This window comes from Clinocottus analis, unplaced genomic scaffold, assembly GCF_023055335.1.
Source record: "Clinocottus analis isolate CAN_PGR_092001 unplaced genomic scaffold, fCliAna1.0.p SCAF_10, whole genome shotgun sequence".
Classification (NCBI taxonomy): domain Eukaryota; kingdom Metazoa; phylum Chordata; class Actinopteri; order Perciformes; family Cottidae; genus Clinocottus; species Clinocottus analis.
This window is the reverse complement of record NW_027175821.1, coordinates 9,604,404-9,625,235: the sequence shown is the minus strand read 5'-3', so window position 1 is coordinate 9,625,235 and position 20,832 is coordinate 9,604,404. Positions and strand designations below refer to the sequence as shown.

The 20,832-nt window shown below is 40.3% G+C and overlaps 1 protein-coding gene across 3 annotated transcripts; it reads right to left on the bottom strand.

The window, feature by feature from the left end:
- Positions 1-4,153: 4,153 nt before the first annotated feature.
- On the bottom strand, positions 4,154-20,327 carry LOC137793327 (F-box and WD repeat domain-containing 11-A). Of its 3 annotated transcripts, XM_068589422.1 has the most exons (14): positions 20,200-20,327; positions 17,850-17,954; positions 15,767-15,835; positions 14,968-15,187; positions 14,393-14,579; positions 14,077-14,167; positions 11,778-11,915; positions 9,816-9,934; positions 8,287-8,536; positions 7,711-7,829; positions 7,347-7,457; positions 7,182-7,260; positions 5,672-5,836; positions 4,154-5,514 (listed from the first exon to the last, which is right to left on the bottom strand). In XM_068589422.1, exons 1-13 carry the CDS (start codon positions 20,236-20,238, stop codon positions 5,675-5,677), a joined length of 1,689 nt encoding a protein of 562 aa, XP_068445523.1. In that variant the 5' UTR covers positions 20,239-20,327; the 3' UTR covers positions 4,154-5,514; positions 5,672-5,674. The 3 variants fall into 3 exon arrangements, with proteins under 3 accessions (XP_068445523.1, XP_068445530.1, XP_068445536.1); XM_068589429.1 differs by lacking the exon at positions 17,850-17,954; XM_068589435.1 differs by lacking the exons at positions 17,850-17,954; positions 20,200-20,327 and adding an exon at positions 19,761-20,039.
- Positions 20,328-20,832: the final 505 nt, after the last annotated feature.

The window sequence follows — 20,832 nt, the reverse complement described above, 5'->3', positions numbered from 1 at the left end:
TAATCATGTCGGGGAAGGAATGCCAAATATGTGCGTGAGAAAGGAGCTGTGACCTGAGAGCTGCAGGAATTATGGGCCAAAATCCCACAGACCCAGAGGAAGCACACACACCCATATCCAACTCATACACACATCATATACTAATGGTGCTCCACCGAGCACAAATCCATCCCACATAACTTATTCCCCGAATTTTAAACAGTCTGCTCTACTAAACTAAACTCAGAAATGTTGGAAACCAAGTCCCCTCCCTCTACTAGTCGAGAGCATACACACTTTACGCATGATAGAGCTCAATTACACTAGCTAGATCTTTGCTATACAGGCCCAACTTTAAGCATCTGAAATGCACATTCCTCCTCCAGTGACAGTAAGACTGAATATGTGATCTACTGTAACAGGTTGTTTAGACTCGGCTTGGCTACCAAACAGTCAGAGCCCAAGTCTCTAAAACAGATTACACTGCCGGAGACTGCTGAGTGTGTACTCCCACCTGGTGGCCGTCCATGATACAATCCCACAAGAGTTGAACCAACATTTGTCGATCGTTAAATTACTGAATGTCAGATTGTAAAAAAGTAACTATTATAAACATATTGGAAAGTCAAACTGACAGATACCTAGAACCAAATAATAAGTAACACATAAACAATGTGGTTTCAAACTAAAGAAAGTTGCTTTTAATATTGTGACATCTTTGTTGATGCAAATTTGCCTGCAGTTATTTTATTTTGCATAACCTTTGACTATTGAAAACTCGAGAAATTCTACATACTGTCAACTTGTACTCACTTTGTTGAAGTAAAAAATATCTAAATTAACTTAACCCTATGAGTGTACAAAGTGAGTACAAGTGATTGATAATGTGCAGGATCCTTTGGTCAAATATGTCCAAAGTAAAATAAATTAAAAGGCCAAAGTGTATCAATTAAGTCGGTTATACAATTTTAAGGAGCAACTTTGTTTAATTTGTACCTAAATATATTTTAATCTTTTTTTACAACAAAACTAGTGCAGTGCCTGCTTGGAGTAGTAAAATGCTTGGCCCCATAGTGTTGCATGCAGCATTGTTGAGAACCCCTCATTGCCCGTAGACTCCAAGGAGGTGAAGAGGAATTGTGTTGCATCGTTGCCTTGTACTGCAGACAGATTCTCACAATGTCACAAGATCACAGGAGGATCGCATATCATACAAAATTTTATCTTATGAGGCTTCAAGTAATAAGTATATGTCCTGCAAGCCAGTGCTGGACCAATCAGCGATCTGAAGAGCAACTGCAGCTACGGATGTGTTTGTGTGTGTAAAAGGACATGGAGAGACGACCGGTCCTTTTAAAAAATCAATGGCGGTTCCTGAAGAGGTTAGTGTAGATGCTGCAATAGCATCAGTTATATCAGAGTTGGCATTTCTTCATTCAAAGAAAAGCAAAGAATATTAAAAAGTCTTCACCTGACTGTCTGCGGCAAGAGATTGACACATGGTTCATCCAATCACTTGCCATATTGTTTTATTACCTTTTCCTAAAAGTTTCAAATGACTTTTTCTAAAATGGTTTGAAATAACATCCAAAGTGGATTGCCTACTCCGCTGCTGCTCAGAGCACTATCGCTTGTTTATTCAAAGTTTATTAATAATTTGTGGAGAATGGGAATTGCAATAAGTAACGGGCCAATTTGTAAAGTTTATTGTTAAAGCACCACAATCTTTCCAAATTGCCTCAACTTGGACAATGCATGTCCTTGGTTAGTGCAAAGTATATTGAATAAACCAATTATTGGAATATGTGGACACAATCACACAGACAGGACATACATACAGATAGACTATACTACTATTTTTTAATAACATTTGATGAATTATTTTTTTCTTCTCATAGCTTATTGAACTACCAGTACACACACTGCTCTATACTTCTCTGGCCGCTGCTCAGTGGCCAGACGGGGAAACGAGCTAACAGTTAGACAGCTAACTAAACCACCAACACACAGTGTTGAGTACGTCACCACCACTCAGCCACTGCTACGCAGGCACACAGGTTGGTAAGTTTCAACATATTTTTATATGATTCTATTACTTTTTGAAGTCATTGTGATATTTGTAACTTTTTGTCATAGTATACAATGTGTTATTTTTTATAACTTGGATAACTATCCTATGACTATGAGTACTTTATGACATAATATACTATTACATTATATTACAATTTTATAATTTACATTTATTACTATTTTTTGAGGGCTTGATGGCATACCACCTTTATATTTATTAAAATACTTTACATTTTAATTTAAAATAGCAAACATTAACTATTGCTTTTTATGACATAGTTGTACATTACATTCAAAATGTTAGATGACACTATAGTATGATTATTTTAATCCATCCATCCATCCATCATCTGAACTGCTAATCCTCATTAGGGTCGCGGGGCGCTGTAGCCGATCCCAGCTGTGAAGGGGTGAAGGCAGGGTACACCCTGGACACGAACATGCAAACTCCACACAGAAGGACCTGCCAGACCGGGATCCGAACCACAGACCCTCTTGCTGTGAGGCGTCAGTGCTAGCCACTACACCACCGTGCAGCCCATTTATTTATTAATATTATTTTAATGACATACATTAAAATACAAGTTTTTTTTTAACAGGATTCTAAACTTATGTATTTATTATTTTTCTTGAAGTACCTGTCATATTTCACCATTATGTGAAAGGCTACAATGTGAATGGGAGACCAGATGTGTAAACACATTTATTTAATGAACATATAAACTAAACAAACAGTTTAGTTTAGTTATATAGTTGGTAATGTGTGCATATGTGGAAATGTCTAAAACAAACCAGCAGCCGTGGTAGCTGAGGAAGAGACAGCCAACGTTCAGGTGGAGAGACTTTCAAGCAGGCCCAGGTGGCCCAGGTGCGGCTCCAGCTGGAGCGACATCCTGAAAGACAGAAGAGAGACAGCAAACAGGACACACACCCCTAGTGGAAGGGAGGGGTCATCACACAATATATACTAGGACTTTTCTCAAAATACTATACTATACTCAAGACTTGAATTTCAGCTACATTAAGACAGTAACAAAGTCAGTCTGCCACGACCGTAAGAATTCAAAATACTTTTTCATAAAGCACTGAGTGGTTTAGGGCCAGAATACATTCGTGAACCATCCAGACCTCTCAGATTATCTGGGACAGGTCTGCTTTCTTTCCCCAGAGTCTAAACTAAACACGGAGAAGCAACACTCAGTTTTCATGCATCATTCATCTGGAACAAACTTCCAGAGAACTGCAGGTCAACTGTAATCCTCAACTTTTAAATCAAAACGTTGCAGATTATTACTGCCTTTTGCTAAATAGTTTCTTACAATGCACAACTACATGCCCGTCTCATCTTATTTTAGCCTGTTTCTATTCTCTTACATCACAGTTTATAATTGTATTAACAGTAATACATTTCTTTCTCTTTTTGAAATGTTCTATATAAATACATTTTCCTTTATAAAAAACCTTTTGAGATACTATGGTATGACTTAAAATAATGATTTCAACATCCTATAATTTTTTTAGGACATACAGTACCCTAGAATGGCATTTTGTTACGTACTATATTATATCCTTTTCGGATACACAGATTTTTTTTTTAAATGGATTTTTATGACTAAATTATGATTTCTAATATAAAAAAACTTTTTGGGACATGGATTTTTGGACATACATTTATCCAATATCAGTTTTTCCCAACAAAGTACACAACAGTTCAACAACTTTTTTCAACATGCTGTTCGATGATTTTTCGATGACTCTTTAATACCTTTTTTTGACATGCTATACTATAAATCTTTAATGACTCTTTCAGACACTCTGTTGAGATGCTAATTGTTGAGTTGAGAAAACTACAAAACGCTGTAATCTCCAGAAATACCTAGCAACGAGCTCTTGAAGTGTTTTCTTGAGAAAAGTCAGGAAATCCAAACATTACAAATACATTCTTTGTCAGTGGGACACACAGCCACTGATTCCATATGTTGGTCTGCAGTACAAAAGGAACACATTAAGGCCTACGGAGTGTATCATCTACATGTTGATAGAGTGCTGCAGAGCACCAATCCACCCACACATGCACACAGACAAGGACAGACAATCAGACTCATTCATGTTACAGTTGGCTCAACACTCCACCACTGTCAAGTACTTTATTCACAATAAGGTCATTTTCTTCTTTAAAAAATCATTTTTAATATACAACACAATTTTTGACAAGACAACTCCGTTTACAGCTAAATTTGAGCTCTTGAGTTCCAGCTTCTCTCATAACCAAAGCAAGCACGTAGATGATGGGGAGAGAAGGATGGAGTGAAAGGGACAGATGAACATGGGTCGATGGTTAGAAGAAAGAATGAGGAAAAGGCAGTAAGAGAGAGAGAAAGAGAGAGGGGGGAAATAGAAAGAGGACTACGCTTAGTATGATTTTTGTACTAAGAACCAAAATACGCAAATAAAATGAGAAAATAACAGTAATAAAAAACAGTAAGAAAGTAAGAGTTAAAGAGAAAAAAAGCAAAGGTCGACCAGGATGCTGTATCCAAGGCAACCTCACATGCATGTCTGTCTGTTTGACGCTTCTGCTCGTTCTGTCGTTTCACAAGTCCACATACACAAACACACACACTCACAAACTTGAGTGTGTGCGCCCCCCATACTCCAAGCGAGTGTGCATCTCTGGGGGTTAGGGCTGGAGGGAGGGAGGGGGTAGAGTGGGGGGCTGGAGAGAGAGACAGGGAGGAGTGTGAGGGAGTGAGAGGGAGCAGGGAAGTCATCCAGACTCATTTCTCCCTCGTTCACTCCCTCCATCTCCCATCCTTCCCTCCTTTCCTAGAGCTGAGTAAAGAGTCTCTGTCTCCCGCGTCACAGCTCCAGTCATCCTCTGTCCAACTGTGCCACTGCATGTGTTTATACGTGTGTATGTATGTAAATATATACATATATATTTATTACACACACACACACACACACACACACACACACACACACAAACATACATACATACTCTCACACACACACACACACACACACTTATATATGGAGCAAAAGCTGCTTTAAGTTTGTATCAAGGGGACAAAAAGGGAGCTTGTGACTTTTATAAGGTCTAAGTTAATACTGTCATTAGTGTACTTTACAAAACATAAATTAGTAGTACAAGGTGAACTTCTTTGGAGAGTTGAGTTGGTTCTGTAGTCGGGTATCCTTATCGGCATTGACCGGTTTGTGTGTGTGCGTGTGTGTGCGTGTGTGTGTGTGTGCGCGCATGTCACAGTACTGGCAGGCAATGGGAACAAGCTCAAGGTTCTGTCTGAACGGGCAGGGAAGTGGATGTGGCGGAGGCAAGGTGGGAGGAGGACAGAGAGATGACGAGGAGGAAGGAGAAGAGATGTGCTCTTTTCCATGACGGACGCACCCATCAGCCAATTAGCCCTGGGCTCCTCCGAGAAAGGGTGTGGTGGATGGCGCCACCTGAGGGGTAGTACAGAGTCTGCAATCACACCAGGGTCTGCTCAGCAGGCGTCAACATACTCTAACAATGCACACATACACAACCGCATGTGTGAAGCGGGGCAGATTTTAAAGAAGGGTCTAATCAGCTAGGTGTGAATGTGTGTGGTCTTTGTACCTGCTATCTAGAAATGTACGTGTAGGTGCGGGAGGGAGACCGCCCCTCTGACTGGCCATTGGTCGAGACGTTCAGGAAGTCCCAGATCAGAATGGTGTCGTCGTGAGAACTGCTGATGATCTGAAACTCATCAAACTGGAGACGAAACACGCGGCCAGAGTGCTCCTGAAAACACATGATGACATTATGTTAACATACTATAGATGCAGGCAGAGCATGGACTCAAAAGACATGTTGACGTGACGTTAATCATGCTAGCGAACATGTAACATAGTAGTCGCAGGCTGACCTACCAGAGTATTAATTCATTTGAGATTGTTAGACTTGATATCAGAACATAACGGTTCAGTGCCGTTTAAAGCAGAACAACCACAACCGAGACGTCACAAATAAAGCCTTTTAGGTTGGAAAACGCCGGACTTCCCCTGCAAGATTGATATGAAAGGCCATTCTGAACCAAAATGGGCAGTGCAACCTCAGAGGCCATTTATGGATGCCTTTTGAATATGCCGTCTACTCCACTTAGAGATGAGATTCCAATATTTTGTCTACCCTCATTGATCTGTTTAATGCATTATATGCATGAGACAGTTTACTGCGGGGCTTTTGTATTGGAAATAATCTGTTTTAACTGATTGTACCTAAAATATTCAAATGAGTGGTCTGCTCTTTAATGATTCTCAAAATAGTTAAATAGCATACCTCACTATAGCTTTATGATATACAATGACTTTAGGATATATTAAACTATGGCTTTGACATACCATAATACGTTTTACTTGTCACGGCATACAATACTATGACTTTTTCTATGATCTTCTTTAAGGCCTATTTTGATTTTTTTTAATGAAAATACTACATTGACATATGTCACTGTGATGTGCTTACTTCATTTGATGAGCTTCTATGACTTGTTTGACAACATGATGTCTTTCATAAAATACTGCCTTTTTGAAGAGTTTCTATGATATACTATACTGTGAATTCATTACATACGACACAATTACTTTTTATGAAACATATACTATGACTTTCATGGAATTATATACAATCACTAACTATGCCTTAAATTTATCTCATACTATAATTAGATTTTTCAATTACAGACGTTACTTTGTTTCTTTATGGCATGCTCTACTACAATTTTTAAAAGACATACCATTCCAGGACATACTATAACAGTATCTTTTTGGCAAACTAAAATAATTTTAAATGACTATTTTATAACATACTATGCTGACTTTTAGGACATTCTATGCTATGAGGACTTTATTACTTCTACATGGCATCCATTACTTTTTAACAGCATATCATAATATTATTTTTTGTACTGCATACTGCTTTACAATGAGATGTTTAATGGCAATTTATACTATGACTTTGTTATAACACACAATACTTTGAATCACTTTTTTTTAACAAACTATATCATAACTTTTTATGGTAAAACTTAAGAAAATGGGTAAAAGGACTAAAGACTTTTTTTTTAGGCTAAATCGTAAGGTCTCACCACTAGAGTGCGCAGACATAATGTGCTGGCTGGGGCTCTTGGGTCCAGGGCTGCCTGCAGGTCCCACACCTTGATCTTGCTGCAGAGAGAAATATGAGGTGACACCATCAGAAACTAAATTTGTCTTTGTGTACAAAGCTGTGTGCGTACGTGCGAGTAACTGACCCGTCATAGGCGCCGCTGACAATCCTTTTATTGTCAAAGCGAATGCAACGCACCAACTCCTCATGACCTTCCAGCACTCGCAAACATGCCCCACACTCTATGTCCCATAACCTAGAGAAAGAGAAGATAGAAAATATATTTGAAACAATGACATTTGGGTACAGGTTTTTCCTTTGCTCAATTTAAAATCATACAAATTGTTTGACAAACCGGTCTGACTTGCATAACAAATAAATTGTCAATCACCTTAATACATTTAGATTAGTGTCACATAAACAGTTTAGTTTGAAGATATAAAAACAATTTTCATTTTTCATATAAATACTACATACAATTTATACATCTTTAATCTTAAAACAAGTACCGGATTGTGTTGTCAGATGAGCCGCTGACCACCAGACGATCTCTGTACTGTAGACAGGCAATGCCCCTCTTGTGACCGTTAAGTGTGCGCACAAACTCACAGGTGCTGGTGCTCCATACCTACAAAAAGGGGCAACATAGAAGGCATTGTGAAACAAGGACCTGGATTTATTCAGATGAGTAAATCTTACCAAACAACCACTTTGAAAACACTTGGAAGGTTTGAAACACAAACAAGTTTGACATTTCTAGTTTGAAAGGATCCTCGTTGAACAGATTAAACTGTAAATTATAAGGTTTACCATACAAAATAATCATACCCCTCCATCTGCACTACTCTTATTGTCTTTTTAATATTGATCTTGTTTATTGTATATCATATGTACGACGAGAGCATCGTGTAATCGTAGTCAAATTCCATGAATGTGTAAACACACGGCCAATGAAGCAGATTCTGAAAAAAAAAACTTTAAAAAAGAAAAAAGAAAAAAAAAAAAGGTGCAACTCTATCCTGCAGCAACTATCAGAAAATCCCAAACTGTTACTTAAGACACAACCACCTCAGCTCTTTTGTTACCTTTATGGTACGGTCCCCTGAGGCGGACACGATGTATTTGTCATCAAAATCGACCACATTGACAGCAGCCCGGTGTCCCACAAGGACACGGCGTAGGCTGATGTCAGTCGGAGAGGCCATGTCCCAGACAGCGATTGAGCGGTCCTTGGAGCAGGTAACCATCAGTCCATTGGCAAAGCGTAGGTGAAGAACTGCCTCGTTGTGGTGGATCAATGTGTTCAGTACCTCACCTGTTGTCACCTCCCACACCCTGCAGAGGATGAAGCGGAGAAGGACGAAGGATAAAGGAAAAGGAAACAGAAGTAGGGAGAATTGACATGATGGTAAAATGATGGGGGCCAAGGTGACAGAGAGAGTAAAAGAAAAGGCAGGAGGGAAAAATGGGGACGTGGATAAAGAGGAGTGTAAAAAAGAGGAAAGACATAACAAAAGGGTGAGAGAAAAGTGGAAAATGATTGAAGAAATGGGTAAGTAGGAAAGAAAGATTAGACGAGGAAAGAGGGAACACCAGATGGTTAAAGATGGGAGTGGAAAATAAATGCAATGGGAGAGGAAACCGAAAAACAATGGAGATAGAAGAGAGAATTATGTTTATTAGTTATACAATAGAGCGTAACAAGAGTTCACAAACATTGTCTGAACTGCATGCATGTAGAACACACTGGAAAAGCAGACAACATATCTCTTCTGTTAACTAATCTAACTCATTTAATATTCAACAACATGTAGTCGACATTTCTTGCCTCATTGTGAGTAGCAGCTGGAGTTGGGTGGGAAATAGTTGAAACTGAGGGCCGTAGTAGGTATTTTGGCACAACTCTAACTCCATTAGCATACGAGTGCAAAAATCAGTATATAGAGATTAATCATTGTGCATCTCGCTTAATACATAAAAACAAAGTTGGGATGTCTGACCCTTTACAGGATATAAATTAACAACAATATGATCACAATGATCTCCACTGTGGAGTATGACTTTCAGTGAGAGAACATCGGTTGCAGAAACACATTAGTTACATGTTCTGATTTTAAAATAAACTATTCTGGTTGAGTACATTTTAGTATATTTAAAAAAACGTCAAACCTACTTGTTGCATAGAAACACCTTCCCCACTAATATTGATGTTAATTTGTCTTAATTTATATAACCAGCGGATAATAAATCCAATACAAAAAAGACATATTAGTTTTGACTTATAACCTTATTGTTATACAGTTTTTATAATAATACATTTTTGAGATTTATAAATCTTGTATCTATAAATGCATCTATTTTTTGTGTCTTTATATTGCTTAAGCCAGGACTGGATAAACAGTGCATTTCAGCTGAAAATATGTTGGAAACTATAGATAAACTGAACCAGTCATAGTTGTGCAGTAAATCCTCGACAGTCGTCCAAACCGTCAGCTTTATTAACACTGAGTAACAGTGTTACTTCAGCGATATGAATATTTAAAAAATATTGCCAACACTATTCCCTGGTCCTGTGTCAATATCCAGTGTGTTCCCTCTGGATCTATATGTGTACCTGACAGTTGAGTCAGAAGACCCGGTGACGATGACCCTCTCATCATACTGGAGACACAACACTGATCCTGTGTGACCGGTCAGTATCTTCAGACACTCCAGAGACTGCTTATCCCAGATCTATATCATGAGAAAGGACAGAAGTAGCAAGAGAAGAGAGAAAGACGAGTGATGCAGAGGGAGAAAGAGAAGGAGACAGAAAAATTAGTGGTTGCGAAAAAGGTTGCCAATTTGGGTCATGCTAAGAATGGCCCATTCTCACAGCAGTGTTCATGCCCCATTTCCCCACTTGCAGTGTGTGTACACTCAGCGCCATTTAGCTCGCGCCTGGGTGTGCGTTAACCTCCGCAAAGACAATAAGACAAATCCACTCTTCACCTCCATCCTCCCTTCTTCATCTTCTCCCAGGCCAGACAGATACGTGGAACACACAACTGGTTTAAAGTTAAGCCCTTTTATCCTGTAATTCTCGTGTTCTGTCTCAGTGTCTGCTGGTTTAGCTCAGCGCCATAGACAATAAGATGTTAAGCCATACCGAGCCAGAGGAAAGTATGAAATTCATAAATACACAAACCCAGGTTGGAGGAAAAACAAACAATGAATCAGTCAGCATTAAAAAACCCCGCAATATCAGTTCAAATTAATAATTAATGGGCTTTGCAGTTGCCTCTTACAGAGAGTAATCATGTTATATTTTTATTTTTCACAAAGATTAAATCTGGCATTGTAGTTGATCAAAGCCGAGGTTGAGACTACTCTGCCCTTAAAAATGAACACTTAGTATTTTGTAAGGAGGTTGTCGTTATCATTGGTATTCTGTGTGGGAGGAATGTGGAAAGATGCAGTGTGAAAGCCAATGAAGCAATAACATGTTTTAATCATCCGTTTCTAAACAACGCAAGTATGATCATAGAGATCCGTCTGTATCCGTTCCGCCCCATATGGTCCATATGAATGTGTGCATGCACATTTGCTCAGCTGAGGTTGCATCCTTGCAGAGTAGAGACAAATAATATAAAAAAGTAAATGACCAAACAAAGTAAGAGCCTGTGTCCATACAGCATTTTTTTCTTCATTTGTCAATTGTTCTCAATGAGAAGAGAGTGCGGCCGCACATATTGAAAATCATATACATATTGATGAAGTCACTGTAGACCCCGTTTGTCTCTCTTGACCTTTACATTTTAACATAATGAAGACCTAGAAGTCTATGTGTGGCAGCAGATTGGCCAGGCATGCATGTTGCTGTTGAGTTGTGTTTTTATCCCTGTACACCTCGCCTCCGACAGATGGTTCGGACTGCAAGATTGAGCTCATCTACAAAGTATGAAGCAATCATCCTCAGATTGGTGCTCATAGTGAAGAAACAAGTAGTCAAACAGATAGTAGCCCAAATAGATTCATAAAAATAAATAAAAAAAGGGGCAATGCTGGCCCATCACACAACAGTGGTTCGAGTAGTGAAAGGGTAGTGTCGAGTAGTGTCATAGAAACTTAGAGCACTAACAATGAAATGCTGAGAAAACAATTTTGGCCCCAAAAAAAGACACTTCATGAACACAGGCCCTAAGAATTACATTGATTGCAATCAGGCTCATTAAAATATGCATTAACGTGGATCAGCGTATAGGGAAAGGTGCATTAAAATGTGCGAAAGACAAAACAAATTTGACATTTACAGCTAAATTGTGATTAGCTGGGTGATCTATATCATTGTGGAAAACCTGCTGCTCTGTCGTAAAGGAAGGGAGTTACCAGCTGTATTTTGAGGCATTAAGGTTGTTTACATGTAAGCTTTGACTGTTTATATACTGTCTGCTCAGACCATGAACACAGAGGTGATTTCACACTGGACAGATGGAATTGACAGTCGTTATGGAAGCGAAAGTGTAGAACAAGCACAGTGATAACAATAAAGTGGACAAAGTCATAATTCAGATTCTCCTCGATGTTCAATACACACCTTGATGGAATTGTCCCTAAGGCCACTAATGATCTTGTCATCGTCGTACTGGAGACAGTAAACCCCTTTACTATTTTCTGAGCGACACTGAATCCTCTGCAAGTTGTGTCTCCCACATCGCCAATTTGCCTCAATAGTCTGGAGAAAAGAAAGAGAAACAATTAGAAAGACAAACGCAGAGAAGGCAAGCAATTGAGAGAGAAAGAGTAGGCCTTTAGTTATGCAGGCAGAGATGGCGACAAATACATAAAGTGATCAAACCATGAACGTGGTCATGAGATTATTGTGATTAAAATAACGCTCACACAGACAGATTAATTCAACGCAATTAATATGCTGTAGTCAACATTTGCTTAGACTTTTCCAATCTTTTTTCAAGGTAAAAAAAGCATAGATAAGTGACATTTATACAACATAAAAACTAAAACAATAACAAAGTAGTTTCAAATGAGTTAATCCATGATTTATAGTTGAGATGTATCTGATTACTGACGGGGCTTTAAAATAGAACTGCTGAAGTCCAGGGAAAGTCAAATCTGAGATTTGTTTCTAAACACGTCAGAAAATAATGTCTTTATAGCCAAAATAAATATATGCTACTGACTTGTGAAGTTAGATTGTTTTTGACAATTTTTCTGTTTAGGATACTGTGGGCACGCCTTAAATCACGGCTCTAAGATGCACTGGAGTCATCAGTAGCATAACCCGCCCCCTAACGTTATAGGAAAACTAGAGCACATGTCATCAGTGCTGCTGCTATTTCATTAGCAGTTACAACACGCACTTAAGTACACTTCCTGACCACTGGCTACTCGAGGTGCAACAGTCCACTGTGGATCCAAGATCTGTCCGCATCCCTCGGGCTACCTCTCACATTTCGGCACGCACGTGGAACGCGATTTGATTACACAGTTTAATGTTAACCATCACAGTGTGAAATAAAGTAGTACGGAACAAATTTCAGTAAAATATGCAATCAGGAGATCGCTATTCGTGTTTTTCTAGTCACTGATCTTTAACAGTGTTACACAATCAACAAGTATTCCGTTTATTAAATACTGGCAGACAGAAGACAGGCTGGTGAACAACAATAACAGCACCACGAACAGCCAAGTTTCGGTTACGTTAGGATGAGTTTAGTGAATGTTAGAATTAAGTGACGGTACATTTTAACGTAGTCATGATGTGTCGTAAAATTTTGAATATATCTAGTTGCTTGAAGGAGATATTTTCCCAACAATATAAATGCATATTAGATATTAATTATGAGCCGTTAACAGTAAGCACTTTATAATACATCGTTAAAACTAACAATGAAAACAATGGAAAGTAAGAAAATACAAAAAGGGAAAATTGATGATAACTCTCAGCAATCCTTTAATGCTGTTAATTATTTGATCATCGTTAACTGCATATTTTCTTTGCATTGGGAGGGTCTTATCAGTGCAGCACACAGGTGCAGCACACAGGTGCAGCACACAGGTGCAGCACACAGGTGCAGCACACAGGTGCAGCACACAGGTGCAGCACACAGGTGCAGCACACAGGTGCAGCACACAGGTGCAGCACACAGGTGCAGCACACAGGTGCAGCACACAGGTGCAGCACACAGGTGCAGCACACAGGTGCAGCACACAGGTGCAGCACACCCAGATCACATGGTTCAGACCTGAGCGTCTTACGGCTCTCCCAGTCTGGCCTGCATGAGGTCAATCAAAAATGAAAAAATAAATAAGATACACGCCATAAATGCAATACAACTACAATACTTTTACTTTAAAAGGCAATTTCTGTACGCGCTTCCGTAGCGCCACCGATAGACAGTGTTGACAACTCGCCGACTTGAGCGTGACGTAAAAAGCACGTATTGTCATGCAGTTTCTGTTCTCAGCGAGCAGCGGGTGCTGCCATGAGCCGCTCCGCCTCCCAAAGCTCTCACAGGCGGGTCAGTCTCTCGGGAGCCTCACGCTGGATTTGGAGCCTCTGCAGGCTCCGTGTCCAAATTATAAATTCATCACGCATGTGCAAAGCTCCTGACCCTGCAGTCAGATACACTATGGTAAATTGTGAATATGATTTTATCCAAACCTAGTTCTGATCGTAAGTTCGATGAAAATCGTTTTATATATTGGAAAAGGAGTAACACAATTGTTGATCATCCGTTTAAAAGACAATATGTGATCTGATCGCTTATCAGCACAGGCCTCGATACCCCATTCTATCCCCACCAAGTGCAAAGTGACCTTTTCAACCGAAGAAAAAAAAATTCTGGTGCGAAAAGGAAAGCTCTATCTCTTACCTCTATGTCTTGGATGATCTTGGGATAAAGGGAGTGATAGTAGGAGTTGGGTGGTACTTCTGACGTGCGGTTCTTGAACAAATATTTCTCCCTATAAGGTAAGAAAAATACAAGAATGACCACTGCTCTGTTAACACTGGGATGTTTTTTAAAAGGTGATTAAAGAGCTTCTAAAAGGAATAACATCCATGTTTCAAAGTGTATTAGTACACTAAACTTTTCTTCCTTTCCTTTATCCTAAATTATAGCACAGGATTGCTAAGCCTGTACATATGTGCATGTGTGTGTGTATAAATGGGTCTTTGTCCATTCTCACCACTGGTGTCTCTCAGACAGGCCTTTCCAAAGCGGGTCAGTGCGGACCATGCGTTCGATGAGCTTCTTCCACAACATACCCTCAGAGATGACCCTCTGCCACTCTTTACACACCAACTCTGCCGAGCACAGCGAGCGTGCATCCAGAAAAGACAGGATGTTCTCCGCTATGTGATCCAAGCCTTGGGCTTAAGGGAGGAAGAAAAAAGGCTGAGCAAGTATTTGCTGCAAAATTATGAGTATTTCATCTGGTCGGTTTATCCGAAACTTGGGGTTCAATATTTTCAAATGTATTGCGTGTTTATTGGCATGTAACCCAAATAAAGACAATCAACGATACAAAAACATTTAGGAATGTCATCTGTAGTGCAAACTTAAAGTAGTTTTAACTTTTTTTGTCATGTTCATTAGAAAGACTAATTTACTCTTAACTTTTAAGTTTAAAATTTAGAGCATTTGTCGAAAAAAGCTGTAAAAACATTTAACTGATGAGTCTTACGTGTGTCTAACTGTACACTGCATTCAAAGAAGGTGGAGCTCATACGGGAGTGGTTGCTTCTAAATCTATGCATGTACCTGGCAGCGCAGTGATGAAGTCCCTCTGCAGCATGGGTTTGAGGTAGGAGTTGATGTGGCCGTGCTGGTAGTGGCACATACGGGAGATCAGGCGCTCGACAAACTCCACCTGGTCGGCCTCCGACCACTGGTCAAACAGGGCAATGCAGTGTTCCTTCTCCTTCTCGTAGTTCCCCTCTGACGGGCGCTTGCGGGACCCCACAACAGGACCATTACTAAGCTGTAAATGTTTTAAAAAAATATGTTTTTTAGTTTGACTCTCGTTAATAAAGTAAAATGAACACAACACGACCATGATTAGTTTCCATCCTTAAAAACAGTCTGTAAAGAGGAGTTATACAGTTTTAAAAATGAACTAAACAAAAAAAAATGGCATTGCGGGGGGTTAATGCTCATTAAAAAACTAGAAATCTGCAGTGTTGCGGGTGTACTAGTCAATGTCTTCAGCATTTGTCAACATCAGTGTAAGGTTTTTACTAGAAGGTACGTAGGGAACAGCATATCCGTGAATACAATCTGATGTATCAGTATACATTATGAGTTAAAATAAAAAAAGATCCAAATTTAACGTTGTTAAAACTGTATTTCCTGGAAACAATTTTTAAGCATGTCGAAGGTTTAACTAAAATATCATCAGCCTTTATACGAGTGTATCCCCTCGATAGAAGATTTAAAAGTTTATGAAAAATAAAATACATACATTATTTGAGATTCCTGATCATTTGAAATGGTGCGACTATAAATAAGCTGAGTGGCAGATCTTCACTTTTCACCGTGCGTAACAGATACGCACACACACCTTGAGAACTGTGGTCTTCTTTGGCGACAGATCATCCACGAGGTTCTGTGAGTCCATCCCTGACGTGTTCTGTAGAAGAAGTACAAAACAAAGACAAAGTGCAGGTTAGTTTTGTACTCTTTGCATGTGTGTTATAGGCACTATAAGAGCCAGAGAAGCGTTGTGGACAGCGCTGGACACAAGAGTGCCACAAACACAGCCAAGGAAGGGTGTGCACGCACAAACAACCGTGCATATACACACATATGAAGTGAAAGAAACTAAGCACAGCAACAAAAAGGAATCTATTCGCTTGCTTGTCTGCAATGTGGACTAAGTAGTCTGGACAGGAAATTAAACTGCAGCTTCTTGGGTATGTCACTGGCAGCAGCTCAGGCACGACAGTATTGAAACTAAAATCAGATATAGTTTTTATAGCATACACACAATATAGAAAAACCAAAACAGGGAGGGAACTGGATTTCACCCATTTCTAGCATCACTTAGGTCCCGTACAAGTGCATTACATTATAGCTGGAGACTTAACATAATAACAACAGCGTTATGGCAGAAATCCCTTATTGACAATAATAGAGTGAGATGCTGACTATATAACCTGGCCCTTAACACTTAATAAATAACTTGTGAATAAATGACAAAAAGCAGTTTCCTTATAGCATACACACTTCTGTGCGAGTCATGGACAGTCAAGCAGCAAATTCCACCAACAGCAGGCCTGCTATGATCTTAGGGGGCTTCATTTGAATTGTTTTTGTTGTGACTGAAGATACGCCGGATGTTAGGAGACCACCTTGAACCAACACGATTGCACACCGTTTCCTCAAACGAACATATTCATATTGAAGAACAAAGACAAAGGACATACTGCAAACCCTCCAGAAATGAGCAGGAAGAGCACAACAAAAGCAGATCTTTATATGAAACACATCAGAATGAAACGGATACATAATTACTATTATTTGCAGGGGGAATCCTAAATTTAAAAAAAAAAAAAAAAAAAATCTTTGCCTATATGTTGGGGAAATTGGGCACATGACTTTTTGCCTGTAAGAGAGGGTCAAGACTCTCCCGTGCATATCTGTGATGACTGAGCCTAGGTCAAAGTCTTTGAAAAGAGTTTAAAAGCGAGAATAGAGGCATGTCTATTTATTTTACTAATCTGTTCGAGCTTCTCCGGGAACCCAAGGGTGGCTTTAGGCTTACCGAATCTGGGGCCTGTCTTAAAAACAGGAATACTATTTACCTGGCTATTCTTCCTTAAGTAAAACCCAAAACTGTTATATGTTTTGATCAGTGTAGTTATCCATTTACCCTAACTGTGATGCTGCTACTTGTGGAGGGTAAACCCAATTGAGAACATCAGTGGTTTGACCCAACAACCACAGAAACGGTCAAGTACCAAGACCAAAGCAGACAGGACAAGAAGCCAGAATGGGCTTGCTGGTGTTGATGATCATGCAGAGCAGAAGAAGAGAAGGAAGAAGAAATAAAAACAGACACACCAGGTTTGGCCAGGCAGGCAGGCAAGCAAGCATGTAGCCTCTCAGAGCCCCCTCCCCCCCTCCCATCTCGGCCCTCACATCTCCAGGAAGAAGGCGAGCAAATGCTACTCCTCATTGTGGGGTTATTCTCTGGTACCCACTGAGTCCATCCTCCACTCACATCAGATAACTTTGGCAATAGTCTACTTGTCAAACTGATTGAAAAGGTTTTGTTTCATTCCATGGCACAATTACATTTTGACTGTTTAAGCATTGTGGGTTCTAATTTAGATGCAAGAACTGTGATTTGACATGATTATAAGGAATTAAATTACAGTTTACAAAGCTAGAAATGCTGTGTCAAGCAGAGAGAGTTTTAGGACACACCAGAGAAGAACCTGAGAGCAGTGTGCTTCAAACAGAGAGGAAAGGACAACGGAAGGTGAGGAGGTAGGAGGGTGAGTGGGCACTGTCTGCGCCAAGGTGGTATGAGGAGTCATGTGGAGTGGGCAAAGAAAAGTGAAGGGTGAGAAGATGGCAAGGGAGGAAGGGAAGGGAGAGGAGGAGGAGGAGCAGCAGAATTAAGAGGAGAGAGGCAGAACCTGGTTGTGAGCCCGGGTGGAGGGGATGCTCTGCAGGCACCTGAGTGCACACAAACTCTCAGCCACCGAGGAGCAGCCCAGCCAGAGAGAGCGAGGCACAGAGCACTGTGTGAAAGAGAGAGGAGGGGAGGAGAACGTAGTGGACAGGGTGAGGGAGGAAGAGAAGAGCAAGAGACCAGAGATGAGAAGTAAAGGAAAAGAGGAGGGAAGTTGATGACGGAAGTTGGGAGGAGGAAACCAAAGGGGATGAGTGAATGGATGGATCAATGAATATGTATATGCATGGAAGTGGTGAGGAATTTGGTGAGACACAGGACAGGTGGAGTGCGGGAAAGTGTTGGGAATATCAAAATAATGGAAAAATAAATAAATACGGTTTGGTTTGAAATTGAGAGGTAGGTGTGTAACCATCAAAGGTGAGGAGAGAAGAGGGGAGGAGGTGGGGGATAGTAAGGGGAAAAACCAGTATTAGAGCTACACACACATTGGCACAGTGAGCGCAGGAACACACACTCCTTCACACACAAGATACAGACTGATAAACATACACACAGGAGCATTATTAGACATGGACTGGGTGGGGAGGTAGAGAAGAGGGAGGGGTAATGGGAGTAATTGTCAATATTGTTGCTCTCGTTTTGACAGAAACCCCACCCACTGTTCTGCCTTCCCCACTGTCATGAGTGGTTAGTGAATAACAATGGAACAAAATAACAGATCAAAATAAATACACAAACACAACCCAGACAAAATTCAAAATGTTGTGTAGCACTGTAAGATTACGATGCCCAAACCCTTCACACATTCCCTCCATATGGAGAAGAAACAGAGGTGATGTATAAACTTATTATTTGTGATGGCTACATACAACAGGAGGTATTGTCAGATAAACTACTTTTCATATTATATCAACACTCGTAATATAGTTTCGTATTCTGTGAAAGAAAGCCTAAAAACAGAAATGTACCGATGGGCTTGCTCCAAGAATGTATTGAAACTTTTAGAAGAAGAAAAAAAGATAAACATCTAAAAAGGAAGATGTGGAAAGCAACGCATCTGATACATTGTATTTCTTGTCTGTCGGTCTCCATTACTAATTTGACTCTTTGCTGGCATTATGTTTCCCTCAACGATGGTTATTCAGGGTCTATGAACGTCCGGAGGAGCTGTGGATAGGACACTTTCACAAAAATAGGCACTACCCGCTTACTCAGGACAGCTGGTCCATGTAATTTTCTGAATCAATATCTAATATCTAAGTAATTAACGTTACTTTCTAGGCCTAACTTGTCATGTCAATAGCAAACAGTGCAATTGATTCGCTTGGTAAATAAACTGCAGTATTACAGATATGAAGTACGAATGCCGGAAGAAATGTGAAACTACCGGCGTGTAAGTTAATCTACAATACATATGTGTGCATTATCTTAATTGGAGTCTTCCTCGAGACCAGTTTGACCCCTGTAGTGTTAATATTGGCTCTTACTAAGCTAACGTTAGCCTAGCGAGCTATCTCATCAAGAAAGCTAACCACTACACAAGAAAACGATGCTACTTGTTGGCCAAATCTGACAAGTCTATCGAGGAAAGCGACATTATGATGACAGCTCGTGCTCCTGGTGTCCAAAAGAGCTTCTGCCAGCCTGCCCGACTGACTGTTTTTGTATGGTAATGCATGTCAAGTACACCTAGCACTTTTAGCACGCTAGCTATTCAGCTAATTGCTACCTCGCTAATCGTGGTATGAAAAAGCAATACACTTCCTTCTACGCACTTTGAAAATATAAACAGAGAACCAAAACGTAATTACGGTTTTATCAACACTGCGTCGTATTATTAAACACACCCGACTGATCCACACGGCTATTATTGTGTAGGTTCTCTTAATGTAAACTTCATACTATAACATACCCGTAAATGTACGTGGTTCATCGCCTTGTAGCCTGTTAGCTGAATGGCTAAGTCTCACACAGGGCCCAGTTAAAGTGGCGCAGCGTCACCGCAGTGAACGAGACCCCGAAAACCCTCCGACGGCCGAACACAGCCTTTCGATATCCCCGCCGAGAGCCGGTTGTATCCCGAACAACACACGTTGTATCAGACGTGGAAGTAAAAAAGTCTTGGGTATTAATTCGGCCCCATACGCGGAGCAGTCTTAAGAAAATGTATCGATGATTTCAGGCCCTCCCTCTGTTTTCTGGTCCCCCCTCCTTTCTCCTCCACCTCTCCCGACAAGCCGCTCCAGCCCGTTCCTGCCGTCGAGTCGAGCCTCGGCGCTTCCCCCCACCAGCTATAAGAGTGATACTGAACACTTCGGATGTCCAGGATGCCGTAACGAAAATGATCTTACCATCAATTCCAACGTTTTGTCCTCCATCTCCGGCTCCATGTTGACGATCCCCCCCGAAACTCGCTCTGAAAATGGAAACCCAGCCCTGCGTCGGCGGCCCGCAAATGCAGAGACGTCATTCACTTCGCTCAACCACACAGCTTTGGTGGGGCAGTGTCAAAAGGGTGGGTGGGGGTAATGGTAACGCCCATGACATGAAGATTCGCGCTGATTGGACAGATTTGGTCAAAAGGGGAGTGATTTGATGGCTTTACTTTTTATTGATTGGCTCACCGTGCTACCAAGGCTTCCCCGGTGACTCCCCCAAACAAAAGGGCAAATGGATGAAGATGCTGTTGCCATCCTGAAGTGGAATACACTAAGGCAAAATCAATCATCCGCATAGCTTTGCTATAAGATACTGCAGGATGTTAGCAATTTTAATGTTATTTCAGGAAATGGTCATTTAAATCCGACTCCATAAAATAGTAATAGAAGTGATGTAAGGATTCAAGGTTGTATCCCTATAGCTGTGTGATAACATGGACAAATACAATTTTGTGGAGTTTTGGGTTGTCACTGTTCATCAAATTGCATATTATATATATATATATATATATATATATATATATATATATATATATATATATATAT

Excerpts from the sequence above, each read along its gene's own strand:
- LOC137793327 (XM_068589422.1), bottom strand. The coding sequence starts at position 20,238 with ATGGAGCCGGAGATGGAGGACAAAACGTTGGAATTGATG. Across the intron at positions 17,955-20,199 it reads ACAAAACGTTGGAATTGATG|TGCTCTGTGCCTCGCTCTCT; the intron begins GTAAGATCATTT and ends TCTTTCACACAG. Across the intron at positions 15,188-15,766 it reads AGAAGACCACAGTTCTCAAG|CTTAGTAATGGTCCTGTTGT; the intron begins GTGTGTGTGCGT and ends AAACATTTACAG.